This window comes from Toxorhynchites rutilus, chromosome 2, assembly GCF_029784135.1.
Source record: "Toxorhynchites rutilus septentrionalis strain SRP chromosome 2, ASM2978413v1, whole genome shotgun sequence".
Taxonomy (NCBI): Eukaryota; Metazoa; Arthropoda; class Insecta; order Diptera; family Culicidae; genus Toxorhynchites; species Toxorhynchites rutilus.
The window spans coordinates 206,310,501-206,332,702 of NC_073745.1; the positions used below are offsets into that span (position 1 = coordinate 206,310,501).

The 22,202-nt window shown below is 36.3% G+C and overlaps 1 protein-coding gene across 3 annotated transcripts in view; it reads left to right on the top strand.

Annotated features, from left to right (window-relative positions):
* Positions 1 to 21,829, top strand: part of LOC129770541 (growth hormone secretagogue receptor type 1-like) — a 55,443-nt gene extending 33,614 nt beyond the window's left edge. The window contains exons 2-7 of one of the 3 annotated variants that reach the window (XR_008742136.1): positions 631 to 773; positions 878 to 1,163; positions 8,576 to 8,685; positions 8,746 to 8,825; positions 21,008 to 21,255; positions 21,325 to 21,829. Coding sequence is in view for 2 of the 3 variants with exons in the window: in XM_055773437.1 (XP_055629412.1) it covers positions 631 to 773; positions 878 to 1,163; positions 8,576 to 8,685; positions 8,746 to 8,825; positions 21,008 to 21,132 (744 nt within the window). In the remaining variant the exon portion in view is untranslated. Of the gene's footprint in view, positions 1 to 630; positions 774 to 877; positions 1,164 to 8,575; positions 8,686 to 8,745; positions 8,826 to 21,007 lie in introns of all 3 variants that reach the window. The other 2 variants (XM_055773438.1, XM_055773437.1) reach the window with 2 other exon arrangements.
* Positions 21,830 to 22,202: the final 373 nt, after the last annotated feature.

Genomic DNA, 22,202 nt, shown 5'->3' on the forward strand with positions numbered 1-22,202 from the left:
AGCAGTGTTACTCTTTTCGAGGTTGTTGAGATTAACAGAAAGAGTTTATTTCATGTATTTAGTCACCAAGAAAGTAAATGTCGTTCTGGAATTTTGTATGTGATTTGGTTTCGCTTGCCAGTAGATAACTGATGATAACTGCGCTTATCTCGAACATGTATTGTTCTGTGAGAACAAAAATGAATCATCAAACAATAATCGTCAAATGATTCTACAAGAAAAAAATATTTCAAGGCGACCAAACTGGTTATTTCTGAAATTTCGTGGCATTATAAAATAATATTCGCAGTTATAAACAAGCGACTTGAATTAAACTACAGCGTAGTTCTACGTCAACAATGCGGTCGTGTCTTGGACACAACCTCCTAAATTTTTTTTTCTTTTGGACATTTCTGTTTCACACCGCCCCACATTAAGAGATGAATCGGTTCCGTCTGATGGTATAACATTAATGACCGAATCAGTTATGAAATGGCCCTGCTGTTGAACCAGCAGATGCGACTCTCGTTTAATCTTTGAGATTTTTATTTCTCCTTCTACGATTTTCTATCCTTTGTAAATCCTTTGTTTGCTGTTTGTTGTTCCATGTACTATTATTAATACCATCCCCACTGAATTGCCTACTTTCAGCCTCAAATGATAATATTCAATTATATCGACACAGTTATTGTGTTTCTAGTCCCATTCACGGTCATTTTGGTGCTAAACTCCATCACAAGCTTCACCGTTTGGCGCGTTGCTAACCTAAGGAGAACCATGACATTAGTGCGACGGTAAGTACATGTGGCTCTCACAGACGCTAGCGATTTGGTGTGTTTATTGGCGAAATTCATTAATTTATTTCCCTAATATACTTCAATGCACACGGACGCCGTAGGAAGCCGTCGAGTTTCGAAATTCGGCGGCAACTTAGTATACAGAGGACCTGCTCCCATCCGAATCACCGTAGCAATGTTCTCAAACACAGACCTGGTAGAATCATTATTATAGTCGCGAATTTTTTTTTTTTTGTGTCATTTTACTCATTTTTCTTTTTTTTCGCAGCCATCAGCCGAATGGTGAACTCTCAGATGAAGGTCACCAAAATGCTGTTGATTGTTTCGTCCGTATTTGTCTGCCTTAACCTGCCTAGCTATCTGATGCGTGTCCGTGCGTTTATCGAGGTACGTGATAATCGTGATAATCGATGTTTAGACGTGTTCAGACGAAGGGAACACTGATGTGTGTCTCTGATTTTTGCTCTTATAGCCCCCCAAATTTGCTCCAAATCTTCCGAATTAAGTGCGATTCAAATACAACATCCACGTCACGTTCACGTTCCGTCACGTCACGTTACGTACCATGCAATTCTCATGAAAACATTCACATACACCAGCAACGTAACGACCCGTCAGCATACGTTGAACGAAAACGACCAGCAGGATTTGTAGAAAAGAATAATTGACGGAGACGGACGGCTCGTTTGGTTTTTGTCTGAGCTTTGTGTCTCTGCTTTTGTTTCGATTTAGTTGTACAGTGATCTATATCTAATTCGACATTAAGATAATTGTACAGATCTGTTATGCAACACGTTTAATTGGACATTTTTGTAAACTTTGAGTTCGGGGCCCAAATTATGGCCCCACATTGAAAGTCGCCACCAGTCACGAATGTCCAATTACTGGTCAAAATCGATTCCAATGCGACACTGAGTGCTGCTGCAGCATATCGCATTATAAGTAACTTACTGTACTTTTTATGCCAACATATCGCTTAGCTCCAAATTTCGGAGTGAAAATCATTCGCGACTAGCTGAGAGAAATATTCTATTTATTATTATTGTTGAATAAGGGTCGGACTACGGGGTTTAAGCATTTAAATAATTGAATTAAATGATTTTCATTGAATTTTTCAAAATTTAGAACTGATTCTAGGCATGCTGATTTTAAAGAGGGCATTGCAATTTAAAATTGTTGTAGGTGGCGACACCATGAATAACATTAAATAAATCATCGGTTTGACATTTGACGTGATGGTGGTGGTGGAAACATTGACTGCATATTTTCCAAAATGTCTCCAAGAGTAAATCAGGAACTTTCGTATTAGCGTCACCGGAGCCGAAATACAATAGACATTGACACTCAGATATCTTTTGTATTGTTGCCGACCCGCCGTCGGAAGCGGCGGCCTTTCGCAAGCAAACTTGTGTTCCATCGATTGCCCGGTTAGTTTGAAACATAGGAGACGATCCTTTAGTTGCGAGCGTCGGACGGCATTCATTTGCCCGGTTAATTTTGCACTGAAATATAATTGACTAGCTGACCCGGCAAACTTCGCCCCGCCCAAAATTTGTTTTTGTTGTCAACACCTTCAAACATTCACGTTTTCTTTCTAAGCGCTAGTTCATAATCGCAGAACTGTTCATTGATTGATCTTCTGATCGACCCCGTTGAATTTACCTTTTACTATAAAATTCCTAGTATTTATAACAAAACTCATCATTATAATATCAGATTATTTTCAGACACAATTCTCGTTCAAGATTTTTCAACCACTTGCAAATAACAGGTTTCTCCGTTACATGGAATAAATGTTTGATACAGAAAATATTATAGAATAAAGACAGACCCCTCCCCTCTTCTCCCCTTAGAAAGGGGGGAGGAATGTCTATTCACCATAGAAACGTTTCGTGCCCCCTAAAATGTTCACATGCCAAATTTGGCTCCATTTGCTTGATTAGTTTTCGAGTTATGCAGAAATTAGTTTTTCATTTGAGAACGATGAGAATTGTCGTAATAGTCTACACTAACAAGGTCCGCGCTTTTAAAATGCTTACTCTTTCTTTCGGTTATACTCTATCTGTTCGCGTTTTCGAAGGTACAGTGTCGACATTTTTCAAATTTTGAAGTTAACGTGAAAGAAATATATAAGAATCATATGCCCGAAGGTAAACGTGATGTATTGTTTTATTGTTATTGATGATTTTAAATTGTCGTAGTTTTATTATCACAAATTACAATCGAAAAACGTGTTGTGGTAAAAATGCTTAAAAAAGGATAAGCTCCAGTTGCAAGCGGAAGTTTGCTCAAATATTTCAAAAAAGCGGTTCGTAAAAAATATAAATCATATGTTGAAGATATGTTGAAGATTGATGATTTTTTTTTCCAGAAAATCTCAAATTTCACTCCAGTTTTCACCGATTTGATTAGGATGAGAATACTGAACCCCTGTCGAAGAAGAAACGACTTGTGCGTTTCATCGATGCATCGATTTTTTTAAAGCAAATCCTGGCGGGTTATGAAAACGGATCATTTAAAACAACCGGATAAATTGAAATTAGCTTCCATAATTAGTTAATGTTTAGTATTGTTAGGCTACCTGAAAGATTGCAGAACTTCCTGAATTGATTGCAGAACAATACTGTGTATATAAAATTTAAAAAAATACTTTTGTTTTCTTACAAATCGGTACGAACTTTCCGGACAACCCAAGATGAGCTATCCTGATTTTCCCTGATTTTTTTTTCTCATTCTCCCTGATTTTTCAAAAAAATTGTTGGCAACCCTGTTTGCACCTTAAATCCTTCACATGCCAAATTTGGGTTCGTTTGCTTGAAGAATTCTCAAGTTATGTAGAAATTTGTGTTTCATTTCTATTGCCCCCCCTTAGAGAGGGGGAGGGGTCTCAAACTATCATGAAAACTTTCCCCGGCCCCAAAAACCCCTACATAACAATTTTCATGTCAATCGGTTCAGTAGTTTCCGAGTCCATAAGAATCAGACAGACAGACAGAAATCCATTTTTATATTTCAAAGCAAAGCTTAACCGGGCAAACGAAATTCCATTACCTGTCGGCATTATACCCAAGCGTCCGCATATTGATTGGTGTGAAAAGTTTACGCTTGGGTTGAAATAAATGGTGCAATCATAATTGACGTGTGCTGAAATCGTTTATGGCTCTCATACATCCTAGGATTGCAGTTTTTGCGCCTCGTTATTCTTCACATCCATTACCTGCTTTGTGTAAATCTAAAAAGTTTGGATTTTCCGTCGTACGAACTGAACAGCATTCATATATATTCAGCACTTTTTAAACAGTTTTACTTTCAAAATCACGATTATGCTCCCAACGGATGAGAGAATTATAATAACTTAAAGGTGTTGCAAATCCGTCCCAAAATAGATTGGAATGGATTAAAAAAATTGTAGAAGGTTGTGTCCTGGACACGACCGCATTTTTGACGTAGAACTACGCTGTAGTTTAATTCAAGTCGCTTGTTTATAGCTGCGAATATTATTTTATAATGCTACGAAATTTCAGAAATAACCATTCTTCCAGTTTGGTCGCCCTGAAATATTTTTTTCTTGTAGAATCATTTGACGATTATTGTTTGATGATTCATTCTTGTCCTCGCAGAACAAAAATTATAGGAGGTTGTATCCAAGATACGACCGCATTGTTGACGTAGAACTACGCTGTTATTTTATATAAGTCGCTTGTTTATATCTTCGGATATTATTCTTTAATGCTGTGAAATTTTGGAAACAACTGCTTAGTAGAATAATCTTTGAAACAGTTTTTCATGGTAGAATCAGTTGACGATTATTGATTGATGATTCATTCTTGTCCTCGCAAAACAATAAACTAGCTGATCGTATGTCGCAATTTTTTTCATGTCAATGCATTGAAAATTTACCTCGAACGCTATTCCGGTGGCCTTTTTCGCAATTGACATAGACTCTACAGTCGATTATATACAAGTTAAGGACTTCAGGTTCAATGAAACAATGATAGAGTTTGAGCTCTAGACTAGAACTAGTTTATTTCACATTGTTTCCCATTTTTATACACGGCTAGAAACGATGCACCTCTAGGCATCGTTCGTACAACGTAAACCAAACGCCAAACAAGCGTTCGCCATAGCATGCATACAGAACCATACATTGGTGGCATGAAGCTACTAGGAATACAAATACTTCTCATCATTTTACGCTATTCTCAAAAGAAACGCTTTTGTTAATATTACTGGCCTCAAGAAAAGTTGCATTACTTTCTCATGCTCGAGAGGAGTGCATCGTCACCCTTAGTGGAGGAATTTTTGCTACTGGTAAGCGAAACCTAATCACATACAAAACTCCAGAACGACATTTACTTTCTTGGTGACTAAACAAGCGAAATAAACTCTTTTTGTTAATATCAACAAACTCGAAAACAGTAGCAATGCTTCATTATGATCAATATTAGCGCAAATGCAATCCTAGTTGAAGGCAGTTTTGCGACTGGCACGCGAACCTAAATAACTTATAACATTCCAGTAAGACATTCAAGATGCTTGGTATTCCCCAAATATTTTTTTTGAGCATAACCTTAACGCCTGCTTCGCCATCACGTCAGTTTAATGCATTGATACATTCTCAAAGGCACCAAGAAGCCGTTTACATTTTCGACCGACGCGCCGAAATCGCCTACTTCACTGTTGTTCGATGCGGTGTCACACTCGTGAAAGCTCGGTTCAGTGCGAGCGCTTTTCACTGCATCAACATCGCATGCATTAGATGACGCTTGCCTCGAAATTTCATTTCAGCCCCTGGCAATGCGTTTGTTTTTTGCAGGGCTCGAGCCTGCCTTCCTCTTCTTCTTGCCCATCACACACTACGCGAAGCGTTCAATGTACGACGCGGGAAGAAAAACACACGATACGAATAACGAATAACGAACAGAAAAAGCAAACGACGATATCCAAGTTGGATTACTTCTTCTTCTTTCTTTGTTTTTAAGAGGCTTTAAACTTTGCAGTTCATTCGCCTCTAAAAATTGGATTACCACTAGTGGGGTCCAATCTTAGACCGAAGCGCAGCGAAAGCAAAGTGAACTGGATTGCTCAACAGTCCGATGCCGAATGAAAGTTTGCCTCAGCGAGATCCACTGTTTATACTCTAGGCAAATATTCCCTTTCGTTCTTCTTCTTTTCATTTGTTCACGGAGACTTTAAGTCTTACGATTTCCCCATCGTTGCTCGTCCATAAGTTGCTCGTTATTGACAGCTCTGTTCGGGAAGGCACACAAATGGATAGAACAAATCTCGCGTAACTTTTGAAAAGGTCCTATGTAACAAATGTAAACAAATCGAGTTAATGGATGCACGCTATTAGTTTTCAATCATTGAATGTATTACAAAAACAATCGTTCATGTATCTATCTTCTTCATCATTTTATCGCCGATACAAAAAATATCCAATGTACAGATTCGGATTTTAAGCGCCCGGTTGTTACTTCGGACGCTTCCTTCCTCCGACGCCCGAAACGTCCGAAGTAACAAAGCAGTCAAAACAATACGAAGTCGTACTTCGGTCGTTTCGAGTTTTTGTTTCTTACAGGTGTTGTTACCGATTTCAGTGCAATTCAACGAGTGATAACAATAATAATCTGCCTTTAGAATGAAATGCTGTTATTTGGATTGTTGTTTAGTAGTTAGTTTCAAATCCTTATCGTGCAACGTAATATGTCCAATGTGCAAATGCGGGTAGTCAAAACGTCCAATGTAACATTTTTCGCTCCTAGTCCTCAACTTTAATCTCAAATCACGGAACAACAGTTACGATTGGTTTTTCAGAGTTATTCTTGACTGCTAGTGGTGAAAGTAGCGATAAAGATCGAAAGCTTTTAAGACAATTCGCGGAATAATGTTTGGGTCTTCAACTTCGTTTTTCTCGAGTTGACGAAAATGTTACATTGGACCTTTTCAAAAGTTACGCGAGAAATGTATGGAAAAATTAAAACGCTTATAGTTTTCATGAATTTTAACCATTTACACACCATGGGATTGTAATGTATAGCATATAGAACAAATCTTAGGGAATTTACGATTCGTTTGGTATGTAAATCGCCAAAATCCGTTCGCGGCAAAAATAGTTATTAACGTTAACTTTATTTCATAAAAACGTGACATGTTTTCTGATTTGGCACCCTTAATGAAATACGTAGTTCTCCGTCAAAAAACAATTGTTGGGCGGGACGAAGTTTGCCGGGTCAGCTAGTTTTTATATAAAAACATCACATCAAAACACACTGTTAAGTTAATACATATATATAGTTAAAAAAAATTCAAATATATTTATTTTCATAATCTTGCATGTGTCACTGCTTTTTCAAAGAAGAATAATTCCGACCAGTACGACACCCATGCCCAAATTTAATACGACCGCAAGGTCTAAAATCAATACGACTAAGTAGTTCTGTGTGGTTGGCTAGAATGAAGCTTGAATAAAGAGCCTCCGCTATATCACGAAATGCATTTACAGAATCGCAAATTTAAATTCCCGGAAGCTTATAACGAAAATCAGAGCCCGGGAGGGTTTAATGAATTCCAGGGCAGACGACGTAATGCGAAACGTACGAATTTACGCTGAATGGACATATTTGTAGGATGCTGTTTTAATAAAATGGAGTTTGGAGAGTACTCCAAGGGGGAGTGACCCTTTTTAATGACGCTTCATGTCAGTAATGTATTTGTTGATGTACGAAAAATGAAAATATGCATCATACCCGAGAAACATGATAGTACATGATAGCTATAGTACGGATTAATTCCTCGTGAGAATTTTAACGAGCAAAATTAAAATCGCAATGTACAAATTACAGGGTATCTTTGATAATACGTAAATTCCAACTTCAAAATTGTACGTTGTATCGAAGCATAATATAGAACTCAGAAACGTAGCTAATATTAATTTTTTGTGTTGTTGTTTGGGTAATGTTAATGAATAAATTCAATTGAAAGACGAAGTCAACCTTTCTCATGATATTTCCTTTCGTACTGATGATTGAAGCTTGATTCATTTAGAATCCGAAATCACGAAACCAGTTGTATTTCGGGATTGATTAAAGGTACAAAACATGTTTTAGTATCAAAATACAGATAATGTATTGTTCTTTCAGAAAAAAAATATGAAATTATTCTTTCACATTTTGAAAAAGGGTACGTTATAACGAGGTAAAATGTACGTTATATCGAGAGTACGTTATATCGAAGTTCCCCTGTAGTTGTAAACCATGTTTATGCTGCACAATTTCATCACCGAAAACCACTCTCTGTCATTTCGAATTTGGGAGCAAGTGTGCGAATAAATCCAGGATTGCTCTATTTCCAAACAGTTGTTAGTCGAAATGATTTAAATTTATATTCGCGTTGAATAATGCAAACTGGCGAACAAAAGCTGAAAATTGAATTGCGCCATCCATATACAAATTATAAATCCTCCATCATACTTACATCCATTTGCATAATTTCGCTGTTTACCGTGAGCTTGATGAATGCTCGAACCTATTTATCACCAGTGGTTTACTGTTTTCACAGCGCCACGGGTGAATTATGCTTTTGCATTTGTATTCTATTCCGAGATGTTCCTGAACGTGAGCCTACTTACAGAGACAACTCCGTTGCGTCAAAACAATATTCGCATCGCTAACTTTGTGATATCTCTGGGAGATCGGTGAAACATTTGTTCCATTTGTGCGGTTCCATTACATATAGTCTCGAGTTTCCGCAGCCGTCGTGAATAATGTTTTCTCCAATTTCCCGCACTCTATTTGCAGACAGAACCATCCAACCTTACGGTACTCATCCAGTACTATTGCTATTTATTTTTCATCACCAACTTCGGTATCAATTTTATTCTGTACTGCATCAGCGGACAAAACTTTCGGTTCGTATACTGGAGTCGATACGTGAGGAGAGAATTGAGCGGATAATTTTTATTTTCCAGAAAAGCTGTGATAGAGATGTTTAACCGAACGAGGAGGAATCAGATGAATCAGGATCACTTCAGTGGTGGAACTCAGACGGGTATGTATGTTCGTTTTTGTTTTGTTCTTAAGAACGCACAGATTAAACGCACCAAGATTCATGTCAATTTTACAATGTTTATGTGATATTCATATACAACTCCAGTAGCTAATTTTTCAGCGGATCTCAGGATATATTATTTGAACGTTACATTCAGTTATGAAGGTACAACGTGACCATATGTCACAGATATGTGTCGTAGGAGAAAGGTTGGATAATGCTCACGAGACGAAGATTATATGCAGTAATGTAACAGAGTATCTTTTTATAAATAGATTAGCTACGACAAAAAATTGGGCAGGGGAATAAGTTCATAGCGTTTTTATATTTATTTTATTTCACAACGATTTGTTTGCAACGCAAAGGACTCAAAGGACGGATTTCGCGCCAGCTCTACCAGATGTTGGCATGATCCTCTCAAAATTGAATGAAACTTACTGGGCGTGAAGACGTTACCTAATCAATCAACTTGGCATACTTAGTTTTCTGAAAAATTATCTAGACTAAATATGGAAAGGGCCAAATATTTTTGACGATTTTTTATACATACATACAAAAAAAACACTGAAAACATATTTTTTGAAATCCTACACTGAAAAAAATCAATTTCAAAACCTAAAAGTCGATTCTCTCAAAATGGTCATTTAAGATTTTGATAAAATAGTAGATGAATAGTAGATAAATATGTGTCCTACAACTCTTCCATACATCGCAACTTGTGCATTTTAATGGCAGAAAAGTTTTTCTAACAATTTTTTTTCAATATTTTATTGAAATTAAGTTTATTTCTTTTTTCAGTGCAGAAAGCCAACCCAAAATAAATAAATATATATAATAATAATATAGATATCGGTTTTTCATGGGTCGATAAAAACGAAAAGTGATTTTGGGGGTCGACAAGGTATGAAAATCAACCTCTAGTAATACGTAAATTACACTGAAAAAAAATATTTTAAAAATTGAAATTCATTTTTCTCAAAACCGTATCCAAAAAATTTGTGAACAGCTCTTACAATTTCCAACGCATCACTTATACGCATCACTTATGCATCGCTTATACAACGCAGCACTTTTACAGGGAAAAAGTTTTTTTAGCAACAACTTTTTCATGTTTTCTTTGAAAAATTTACAACTATTCCTAATTTTGGTTAAACTCAAGATAGCGATATAGCGTACTCGAAAAAAAATAGATCTTATTATACAATGAACTCTTGTCGAAGACATCAACTATCTATCTTTTACAGTTTTACACGTAACATTTTTGTGTGCAAATTCTCGCATTTGACATGTTTCTGAATAGAAAAAAATATAGGAGGTTGTGTCCAAGATACGACCGCATTGTTGACGTAGAACTACGCTGTTATTTTATATAAGTCGCTTGTTTATACCTTCGGATATTATTCTATAGTGCTGTGAAATTTTAGAAACAAGTTGACGATAATTGATTGATGATTCATTCTTGCCCTCGCAGAACAATACACTAGCTGATCATACGTCGCAATTAATTTCATGTCAATGCATTGAAAATTTACGTCGAACGCTATTCCGGTGGATTATACTTTAATTTAAGATGAGTTTGATTTTATGAATTTAAAGTACGTGGTTTTGTGAGCTTCTTAGTACATGATTTGTAATTCTGAAACAAAATTGCTATTATAAAAGTAACATTATATGGGGATGGACTGTTTTTGATTAAAATATTTGGCATGACAAGCTTTTCGGAAAAGTGTTTGTTTTACAAGAAAGAAGGCATGAGACTTTTATTATGCTAAACGTTCATTACGGAAGATGTTGTTATGTGAAATTTGCTGTCCCTGCCCGTCTATCAGAACAGATCAAAAAATCACATCTCATTACTATCAAATTACGTCACATCATAGGGGAAATGGCGCTTGCGCCACATCACAGTGGAAATGGCGCTTGCGCCACTCCGTTTTCAAGCTTTTACGGGGTCATTTTTTCACATTTCTGTAAATTTTCACAATTGTTTGGAAGGATTTGGTATTCTTTATCGATCTATAACAAAAAACGTAAAATGTCAATGTTGGCGCTTGCGTCACTTTGCGAGATTACGGAAGTGGTGGGCTCCAATTTTAGATCGAAGCGTGCTTTTGCTTTTTCATGAACTGGATTGCTTAACAGTCCGATACCGAATGAAAGTTTGCCTCAGCGAGATCCACTGTTTATACTCTAGGCAAGTATTCCCCTTTATTGTTCTTCTTTTCCTTTGTTCACGGAGACTTTGAATCCTACGATTTCCCCTTCGCTGCTCGTCGATGAGTTGCTCGTTATTGACAGCTCTGTTCGGGAAAGTACACAAATGGACAGAACAAATGTATGGGAAAATGGAGACGCTTAAAGTTTTCATGCATTTTAACCATTTACAAACCAGGAGATTTTAATGTATAGCATATTAAACAAATCTTAAGGAATTTCCGATTCGTTTACTATGTAAATCGCCAAAATCCGTTCGCGGCAAAAATAGTTATTAACGTTAACTTTATTTCATAAAAACGTGACCTGTTTTCTGATTTGGCACCCTTAATGAAAAACGTAGTTCTACGTCAAAAGTTTGCAGATCACGTGCATCGCGATTATTTCAACATAAAAAGGTTACGATTAATAGTAATTTAAAAAAAAATGAAAAGTAGTTGTTGGAAAAACTCTTTCTACCGTGCCCATCTTCCGATGTATGGATGACTTTTTGAAAATTGTATGATCTTTTTGTATCTATTCTTTTCAAAAAATATTTTTGAAGAAAATTAATTTTAATTTCCAAAATATTTCTTTCCAAAGATTTTTTTTTCTTTCTTTGGTATTTATCAATAAAAACTTATATAACTTACTACATTTCATTCTTTAACCAACATTTTGTAGGTCTTATATAACTTTTTTTTTGAATTTTTGTTTCTTAATTTTTTATAGAAAAATTTTAACTAAAAAACTATAAGACCTACAAAATATAGGTTGAAGAATGAAATGTGGGAAACTATTTATGTTTTCATTGGAAATTTTGACAATAAAATTTTATTGAAAAAATAATAATTTGGGAATATAAAATAATTTTTCTCAAAAATATGATTTTTTTAAATTAATTCATACATTTAAGGATGGGCACTCCTACAGCGAAAAAGTTTTTCCTACAACTACTTTTTCACGATTTAAAAAAAAAAACTATTTATATTTAACTCGTAACATTTTTATGTATAAATTATCGCGATGTACATGTTCTGCAATTTTTTTTCTATTCGGAAACATGTCAAGAACATGTCAAATTCGAGAATTTACACACAGAAATGGTATGAGTAAACCATTATTGTTTTCAAAAGCCTCCATGTCATGTATATCAGAAGCTATAAAGGTAGAAAGTTAATGTCTTCGACAAAAGTTCATATTTTAATAAGATCTAAAACTTTGTCGAATACGCTATATCGCTATCTTGACTTTAAACAATATAACCATTAGTTCATATTTTTAAAAGAAAACATGGAAAAGTTGTTGGTTTTCTCTGTAAATTGCCCATCTTCCAATGTATGAGTGACTTGTTGGAAATTGTAAGAACTATTCACATATCTTTTTTTAAGAATTAAAAAAAACAGTTTTGAGAAAAATTAATTTAAATTTTTAATTTCATCCTTTAAGCAGAATTTTTTAGATTTTACAGTTTTTGAGTAATAAGTTTTTGTAAAAAATAACGAAAAAAAAATTGACCCTTTTCGAAAAGTAGTCTAATTTTTTTCAAAGATTTCAAGTATACAAAGTAACTTAAATGAACAACACCCACAACGTTTCACTACAATCTGAAATGGTGCTACCAATGGCTAGTCGAGTTGGCATGAAATCCATCATTATTATTGTAATTTATATTAATACTTATAATTTACACTTGACTGAATTCGAATTGATGTCTATTTATCGATGTGACAATTATGTTAAGTTTACTCCCTTTACAAACCGCAAAATTTATAAATTGGTAAGTATTTTGAATGAATAAAATAAAGATTTTCAAGAAATTTGGCTATAGGGGTCGATGGTATCACTTCATTCTGGAAAAGGGGTCTCTTGCTCAAAATAGTTTGAGAAGTCCTGATCTACAGGAATTAAGCAATGAAAGTTTTGTGTTCCCGATATTATTTTCGCGTAATTGAATAGTTCCTCAAGCACACTTGCCTTTTTTTAAACGGTTTTACTTAGCTTGCCCTGTAATCTGTTTGTATGTTTGTAACTTTGTAACATGTTTGTCTGTAGCGCTGACCCACATTAATAGAAATTTGACCCCCTTCCTGTTGACCGATTGATCTGAAATTTGGACCACATCTTTATCTCTGTAGTCATTATAAAACTGCGTATTTTATGATCTTGAAAATCCAAGATGGCGGCCGCTACAAAATGGCTGACTACATATTTTCTCAAAACTTCATTAATATGGGTATCAAATGAAAGGGATTGTCTAGTAGAACACGGTTATTTATGAAAAATGCAAATCCAAGATGGCTGACACTACAAAATGGCAAACTACATATTATGTCAAAACCCCGTTTCTCAAAACTCTATTATTATGTTTATCAAATGAAAGAGCTTGACTAGTAGAACACAGTTATTTTTGAAAAACGCAAATTTATGATAGCTGCCACCATCAAATGGCGGGCTGCATATTTTCTCAAAACCCGATTAATATGGGTATCAAATGAAAGGGCTTGAATAATAGATCACAGTAGATCATTAAAAATACAAATCCAAGATGGCCGCAATCACAAAATAGCAAATTACTTTATTAAACGGTTTTATTTAGCTTGAACTTTGCGTATGTATGTTTGTATGTCTGTAGGGTTATCCCACATTAATGGAAATTTGACCAATAGGAACTGACCGAATTTATAAAATACATTTATCTCTGCTGTCATTTCAAAACTGCTTATCTTGAAAAATCCAATTTGGCCGCCGCTACAAAATAGCTGATTCCATATCATCTCAAAAAAAAAGGTTGATTGAGATATGTATATCAAACGAACGAACTTGACTTGGAGAACACAATATGTATTTTCTGCAATCCACTCAATATCGGTATCAAATGAAATTTTTTGACTGATAGAATACAGTACAATGGTTTTATTGTAGAAAAATATTCTAATGAAACAGATAATGTACTAAAAACTAGAAAATAAAATAAGTAAAAAAACTTTTTAAGTTAAACGGTTTAATTGTGATTAAACATAATAATGTACTAAAAGCTAGAAAATAATTAGACAAGTAGCAGTTAGCAGTTATCACACCTCTCCTTCATTAGTCTAGGACATTGATAAGACTAAAATAAAATCGTTGGGCACGTTGGATTTCCATTATCCACAATTAGTGACTTTATCATATGTACCACGATTTTATTTTAGTCTTATCAATTATTTAATTATTATTTTCTAGCTTTTAGTACATTATTATGTTTAATCACAATTAAACCGTTTAACTTAACAAGTTTTTTTTACCTATTTTATGTATGCTGTTCTTTGGATACGTAACAGAAATTCGATTTCGTGATACATTTGTCGTTTTGTTTAACTGCCCAATCATAAAGCTCTAGTGCTGTTTGGATTGTGTTTCCGTAATCTTGGGCAAGACATACCTTCTTTGCCATTCGTTTTAGAGTCCCTCCTATTGCATCACAGGGTCCTTTCTCGTGGGAGATGGCAAACAAATGCCATTCTTGTTCTAGTCTTCAAGTTCTTCTAACTTTTTTGAAATTACACAGACTGGCGAAATTCTTTTTGTTTTAGTAATGTGCTGCTGCTCCATCGGACATGAAAGGTATTTTAGTAAAATCGATTATTTTTCTGACAAATTCTATAAATTTTTCTATAAACAACTGCATTGTCACAGTGTCGTGTGTTAAAACTTCTGAAATAACTGTAAAGCTTACGTTTTCTAGTTTACTATCATTTTTGTAGTACAGGGTTTTCCAACTTTAAATTCCGAAAGTAAATTGAAATAAAACACACTTAGAATTCGAATTTCGATGAAACTTTTATTTCAAATTAAAGTTTGGTTTATGCCATTATGTGTGAAATACAACATCATTCAAATGTCCACCTAGGGCTTCCTCGCACACCTTGATCCGGATCAGGTAATTTTCGATGACTTTTCGGCACATATGGGGCGGTATCTCGGTCATAACTTCACGAATGTTGTCTTTCAAATGTTCAAGAGTTTGCGGAGAGTTGTCATAGACACGGTCTTTCGCATAACCCCACAAAAAAAAATCTAGCGGGCTCAAATCGCATGATCTGGACGGCCAAATGGCATCACCAAAACGTGAAATTATGCGTCCCTCAAATTTCGTTCGCAATATGGCCATGTTCGGTCGTGTTGTGTGGCACGTGGGGCCGTCCTGCTGAAACCACATGTCATCCGTATCCATATCTTCAATTTGTGGCAAAAAAAAATCGGTTAACATGCGGCCATAGCGCTCACCATTCACAGTTACCGTCTCGCCGTCCTCATTTTCAAAGAAATACGGCCCGATGACTCCATCAGACCATAATGCGCACCAAACAGTGACTTTTGGCGGAGGCAATGGCCTCTCAACAATCACGTGTGGATTTTCTGAGCCCCATATACGGAAATTTTGGGGGTTCACATAGCCACCGAGCTCGAAATGTGCCTCATCGCTGAAGAAAATTTGATGCGAAAATTCAGCATTTTGCTGCTGTTGTTCGTTCACCCAATCGACGTATGCCCGACGCATTCCATGGTCTTCTTCTTCTTCAATGGCACTAACGTTCCTAGAGGAACTTCGCCGTTTCAACGTAGTATTACTTGCGTCATTTTCATTAGTACTTAGTTGAGATTTCTATGCCAAATAACACGCCTTGAATGCATTCTGAGTGGCAAGCTCTAGAATACGCGTGATCACAGTGCAAGTCGGAGGGAATTTCTTTGACGAAAAATACCCCCGACCAGAACGGGAATCGAACCCGAACACCCGGCATGTTAGTTATGACGCTAACCACTCGGCCACGGGAGCATTCCATGGTCACCACGCTCTAATTTTTGTACCAGTTGGACTTTATATGGATGTAAGTGCAAGTCCAAATGCAAAATTCGCCACAATGATGTGTTTGACAAGCCCAATTGCTGAGCACGCCGTGGAATCGAAACATTCGGGTCATCCAGAAAGTTTCATTAAGTTCTGAGAGAGTGAGAAATAGCGCCAAAATCAACCAATGTTCTTAAATCACGCGTTTGAAAATCATCATGTGCTGCAAAACCGTCCGGGGATTTATACTTAATTCTAACATGATGCTACAGAAAATCGTATCTCCTGTATTTTTTAGAAGGCTCAGGACTAAGCAAAGGAAATTCCCGGTATCATTTGTGAAAATTATGCGGTTAATACCAACCAGTGAGCGTTATTTTGGTCTTGAAGACATAAATATTCTCTATTCTTATCGCCAGCTGGAATGCCAGGCTGATGAACACGAGCAATAGCAGCGTAACATCGAACCTCCATCTTCAAAATATGGGACATCAGCTCTTGTTTTTAAGCGGGACGAATACAGTGCTCAAGGAAACAATTGTTGTAACCTCCTGCTCCGACGGCATCCATATCCTTATTTCCTCACTTACCGAACTTACGTCTGGCGTGGAATGCTATTATACTCGCCGGCTTGTTTTGTGGAGTTCCCGTCTCGCTTTATAGTGACCATCAAAATTGAAACGGCATGGAATCAAAACTGCCAATGAATGAGAAATATGCGGGATGATGGAAGACTTATTTTGTACTATGAGAATGATTAATGTAGAAGTTCAAACTATCGTGTAAGCTCATTCGTTAGTGCCTTAAAATTGTAATTAATTTATCACCTTGGAGACGAAAGAATCGAATGATTAAAGGTTTCCGCGAACAAAGAAAAGAAGAAAAAGATTCATCACCTGAGAACCAAGTTTATTTTCTAAATATGTTATGAAGAATAGATAATTTAGTAACTTTGAAAATATTCGCATTCCATATTTTAAAGGGCGAACACGAAATTATTGCGACACCGAAAATGCCAATGCCAATTTTCTTATAATGTTTAGAATTAACTCAAAATTTTAGGGTAGTTTTATACATATATTTACTTCAAAAATAAAAAAAAAAAAAGTTAATCGATGGAGCCTTGAGTGTAAAATTGAACGCACTTTCGCTTGATGCCCTCCATCAAAGTCTTTACAGTGTCATCCGGTACCAGTTTCTCAGTTTTTTTTCCTTTTTCTCAACATGTTCTTCTCGTCTTTGACTGTCTTCTTGCTCTTCCGGAGTTCCCGCTTCATTATTGCCCAGTACTGCTCCACCGGGCGCAGCTCCGGACAGTTTGGCGGGTTCATGTCCTTTGGAACAAAATGGACAGAATTGGCCTCATACCACTCCAGAACACTTTTAGAATAGTGGCATAATGCCAAATCTGGCCAAAATAGCGAAGCTTCGTCGTGCTGCTGCAAGAACGGCAAAAGGCTCTTCTCGAGGCACTCAGATTTGTAGATCTCGCCATTTACTGTGCTCTTTGTCACGAAAGGCTCACTCCTCAGTCCGCAAGAGCAGATGGCCTGCCAAACGAGATATTTGGAGGCGAACTTCGACATTTTCTTCTTCTTAAATTTGTCGTCCACATCGAACTTGCTCTTGCCGGTGAAAAACTCCAACCCCGGAATTTGCTTAAAATCGGCTATTTTATACGTTTCATCGTCCATCACACAGCAGCCATATTTTGTCAGCATCTTCTCGTAGAGCTTCCGTGCCCGAGTTTTAGCCTCTTCTTTGCATTCTGGACGTAGCTCTGCGACATGCCGATCTATTTAGCCAAATCACGGCTTGAGACGTTGGGATTTGCTTTAATCATCCGGTTTTCTTCCAGCTCCTTTGCCGTGGTCCAACGTCAACCACTCCTGGAACCGCTTCAACACTCTGGAGACGGTTGAATGGTGAATGTTCAACATTTTTCCCAACTGCCGGTGCGACAGGTCAGGAAATTCCAGGTGTTTGGAAAGAATTTGTTCTCTTGACTCGCGTTGGTTCACCTCCATTTTCGTTGAATCGAAAAACACGACTTCGAGTTTGACAGCATGTAGACAATACACATCAATGAGAAAGTGTGCAAAATTTGGTTGATTTTTACCCAATGGTAAAAAAGTTATGCCCTGTTGAATGTGTCGCAATATTTTCGTTTAAAATACGCAGTTTCGTCGAAACGTTCCCAAGCGGGCTCATTTCGCTCTGTGTGCTTATTATACTCATAACTTCCCTACGACAAACGACATTTTTACGGCATCCAAATGTAAGAAATTTTCTGTGCAGCAATACGTACAGTCTATCGCAAAATTGAGTGTACAAATGCTGTTTGACAATACTTTCCATTTATTTGGTATACAATATTTTGAATACATTGATTCTTTTGATGCATATTTATTACTCACACATTTGACTAGCTGCACGTGCAATAAAATTCAGAGAAAAGTTTTCTGCTGGTTGTTTTAATTGAGAACAATCTCTATTCTAGGCATCGCAAAATTGAGTGTACACCCTCAATTTCTCTGAACAAATTAGTCTTGTAAGTAAGTTTCTTCGCGAACGAGCGCACTTTTTTTCATCAGTAATTAGTGTTAACACTTCACCATTGCTTGGGCAGTGTTGATTTGTGTTTTTTATTGAAGTTTGATTTTTTTTATCAAAATGGCAATTTAGAGGAAAAAATAGATATTGTTACAAATACAATGATAATAAGTATGAATTGTCGTGGAAAGACATTGCAGGAAATAGAAGCTGCTGTCGGAAAAAGCCACTCTACAGTGAAGAAAATCATAAACAAGTGGATATTTGAAGGAACCATGGAAAATCTCCCGGTAGAAAACGCAAACGGATCCTATTTTCTGATGATGAACGGGTAATTGTTTGAACATTGTGAAAGAACCCTTAAACAAACATTCCTAAATTGACTACCGAAGTGACCGGCATCATTGGGAAACCTGTCTGCGCAGATACTATCCGGAGAGCAGCATATAGGAACAACCTAAGACGTCGTGTTGGCCGTAAAAATTATTTCAACTCAAAAAACCACCACAGTTTGCTAAGGCATATGTAAACGGACCTAAGGAGTTCTGGAACAAGGTCTTTTATACGGATGAGCCGAAAACCAATCTTTTTGAAACGGATGGAAGACAGATGGCGTGGAGGAAACAAGAATCGGTGCTTCAGATTCTGCATTTGGTAAAATTTGGCACAGTAAAACACGGCGGCGGTAGTCAGATGATGGATGCATGGTACATTGGCGGCTTCTGGAACTGGAACCATGGCGTTTATCGATTCAGCAATGGAGTAATTCCAAATGAAATCGACAAATGACAAAACATGAGTATTTTTGATTCGAATGAAAGTGTGTATTCCGTTTGGGTTAGAGGAAATATGAGTTCTCCACAGCAATTGGGAATGTTACAAATATTTTTTAAATATCTCGAGAACGGCTTACTTTAGAAGGAGATTGATAATAACCTTTTTTGTTTTAAATAACATCAGGATTCATAATTTGTGATTAAAAATGACTGCTAACATACAAAAACTCGTAGTTTCAAAAATTCCTAAAAATTCGATGTTCCACAAAGTTCGTCAAAAATAGTTTTACCATCTTGGGCCCATTTTTTAAATTTTCTGCATGACTTCTATTTTGGATGAAAAAAAAATAAAAAATATGTATTTTGGATATTGCAAATTGTTTTTTTTTGTAAATAAAAAAAAAGTACTAATTTTTTTCTCAGTGTATACTTTTTCATATTTAATCATCAATACTCTATACCTCTTTCTAAGACACTATTTCGGTACGATTCATAGTTTTTGAGATATAAACTATCAAAGATTTCTCTTACTAAAATCGATACGCCCTTTCCAAAAGTTACGCTCGAGTCAAAAAATTCCCAATTGCTGTGAAAAACTCATATTTCCTCCAACCCAAACGGAATACAAACTTTCATTCGAATCAAAAATACATGTTTTTAAAATCTGCATTTTTAGGACGATTTCATTTGGAATTGCTGAATTGATCTTCCTGAAACGTAACCTGCAGTATCTCGTTCAAAAAATTCGGTCTTCCTCGTGATTACTACTTCCAACAGAATAATGACCCGAAGCAAGCTGACTTCATGGTGCTGAAATGCCTGCTCTATTATGTCCTAATCAACTCAAAACACCTTCGGAATCACCGAACTTGAACACTATTCAGTATATAGGGTGGGAAATCAAGAATCATCTATCCATCAAAATCCAGGGAACGAAGCGGAACTTAAAACGACGATTACGGAGATCTGGAAGGTACTTCCGTCTACAGTGGCCAAAAATCTCCCCTTGGTGCTTGCAGGAAGTGCTGGACACCAAAATGGGGCCATACCAAATACTAGGGGAATTGATTTTTGTTATCTGTTTACATTTGTGAACTGATTTCAATTTTCTTTTCAAGAAAAACTTGAACTGTACACTCAATTTTGCTACGTGTGAATTGGAGATTTTATGTCTGTATTCCAAATATAAAGTAGAAATGTGACCATTTTAATTTTTTTCTTATCACTACATGAGAGTAAAATAGATCGATTTTACGATGAATATGGTATTCAATTTTTCATTTCTTAACCCCGAAAAACTCAACAATAACAAACCAGCACGAGTTGTAAAATGAATTTTGCGATAGACTGTAAAATCACATTATAACATGTTAAAGTTGAAAGTTGACGCACACGCTATTGAATTGTATGATGTCTTTATCAAGCAGAATATATTATCATCCATATGAATAACGTCATAACTTATGTAATGCCATTTTCATCTAGTGTCACTATGCAACTGTTAACATACGAGTACTATAAGTATGTATGACTATGGCGGGGCGGCGAACAATTCTTCTATTTCCACGTCCGCTAAGCTCTGTCTAATCTAATGCCTGAATCTATATCCCATTGGAAAACTGCTCGTTTTCCACGATTTCGTGGCTACCCTATGCACCGCAAATCGAGTTATGTTTATTGCGCTGAAACGGTAGACAATAGATAGCAGTATAATAAAAACTGAAACTAATATGTGACTATACATTTCGCTATCTACATAAAACAATAAAAACCAATGTTTCGAAATATAATTATTTGTCATCAAATTCCTCTTTTTCCCCCCACAGAGATTTTTCGCAGCTCAGGATCACTGATGCCGCTGAAGCGCACGAATACCACCACATACCGATCGGCGGTCGCTTCCTGGAACGAGTTTTCGGATTATCCATCATCTGCGGCTGCTCATCCATGACGGAAGAGACCGACTGTGTCAACAAATCATCGCCAGCAGCAGCAGCAGGAGCTATTGCCGTTTCCTTCAAAACCCCAGCATCCCTCGCGTTCAGAGGAATACGTGGAAGAGGAACAGAATTCGGTATAGCGCCATCACTGACGTCGTCTTCGTCGTTCATTTTTCTGTTTCTCTGTTTATTCTGACAAACAGGACGTTGCGATGAATTTTATTCTTCGTTAAAAATAAAAACGCCATATGATCAAAAGCAGAAAGCACACGATGCAAAGATTGTTTATGATGTCTTATCCGCCAAAAAAAACTTTTTATGAACTCTTCGCTATCAGGGGATATTTTGATATGGCTTTTATGAGAAAAATGAGAAACAGAGGAGAAAAAGGACCAAAGCAGCATGGCTTACCATTTCACAGAAGGAACTGATTCGAGGTTGAGTTCACCCACTTTTGGAGTGATTTTTTTTTTGCTTTCATTCGGCGAAACAACATAAAAGTTGACTGTTTATGTGGTACTTTTTCGGTAGCTTCTGCTTTAATTATTTCATCCAGCGCTGTATTCTCTTGTTTTTATGTAGCTGAAGGATTGTAAAATAAAAAACAATAATTAAGAAAGGTTGCGTTTCAATTAGTACTTCAATTTCAGGTTGGAGTTTGTTTCTTTCAAGTTTGACATGGAATTGCGTACACAGTCAGACAAAATGATACACACTAAACATTGCAAAACAAAATTACATCTTTTATTGGATTCTCTTGAAACTATCAGGAAATAAAGGACTTCTAATTAATCGTTTATATATTTTATTCAGTTTCCTCTTCTATTCCGAATGCCCGCACAATTTTTATTTAAGTTTAGGACCTTTCATAGTTTTCTTGCCATTTTCTGCTAACATCCATAATTCATATGCTCGGCTGGTTTCCTCCCGGGAAATTTTCTATTTCGATAACATGATTGTGATTCTGTATGAACTGCTCTGAAACTTAACATATGAAAACAATACACTTTCAACCAGTTTTATTCACAATTTCAGATTTTTTACTCACACGGTTAAAAGCAATATTTATCGCAAACGGTCT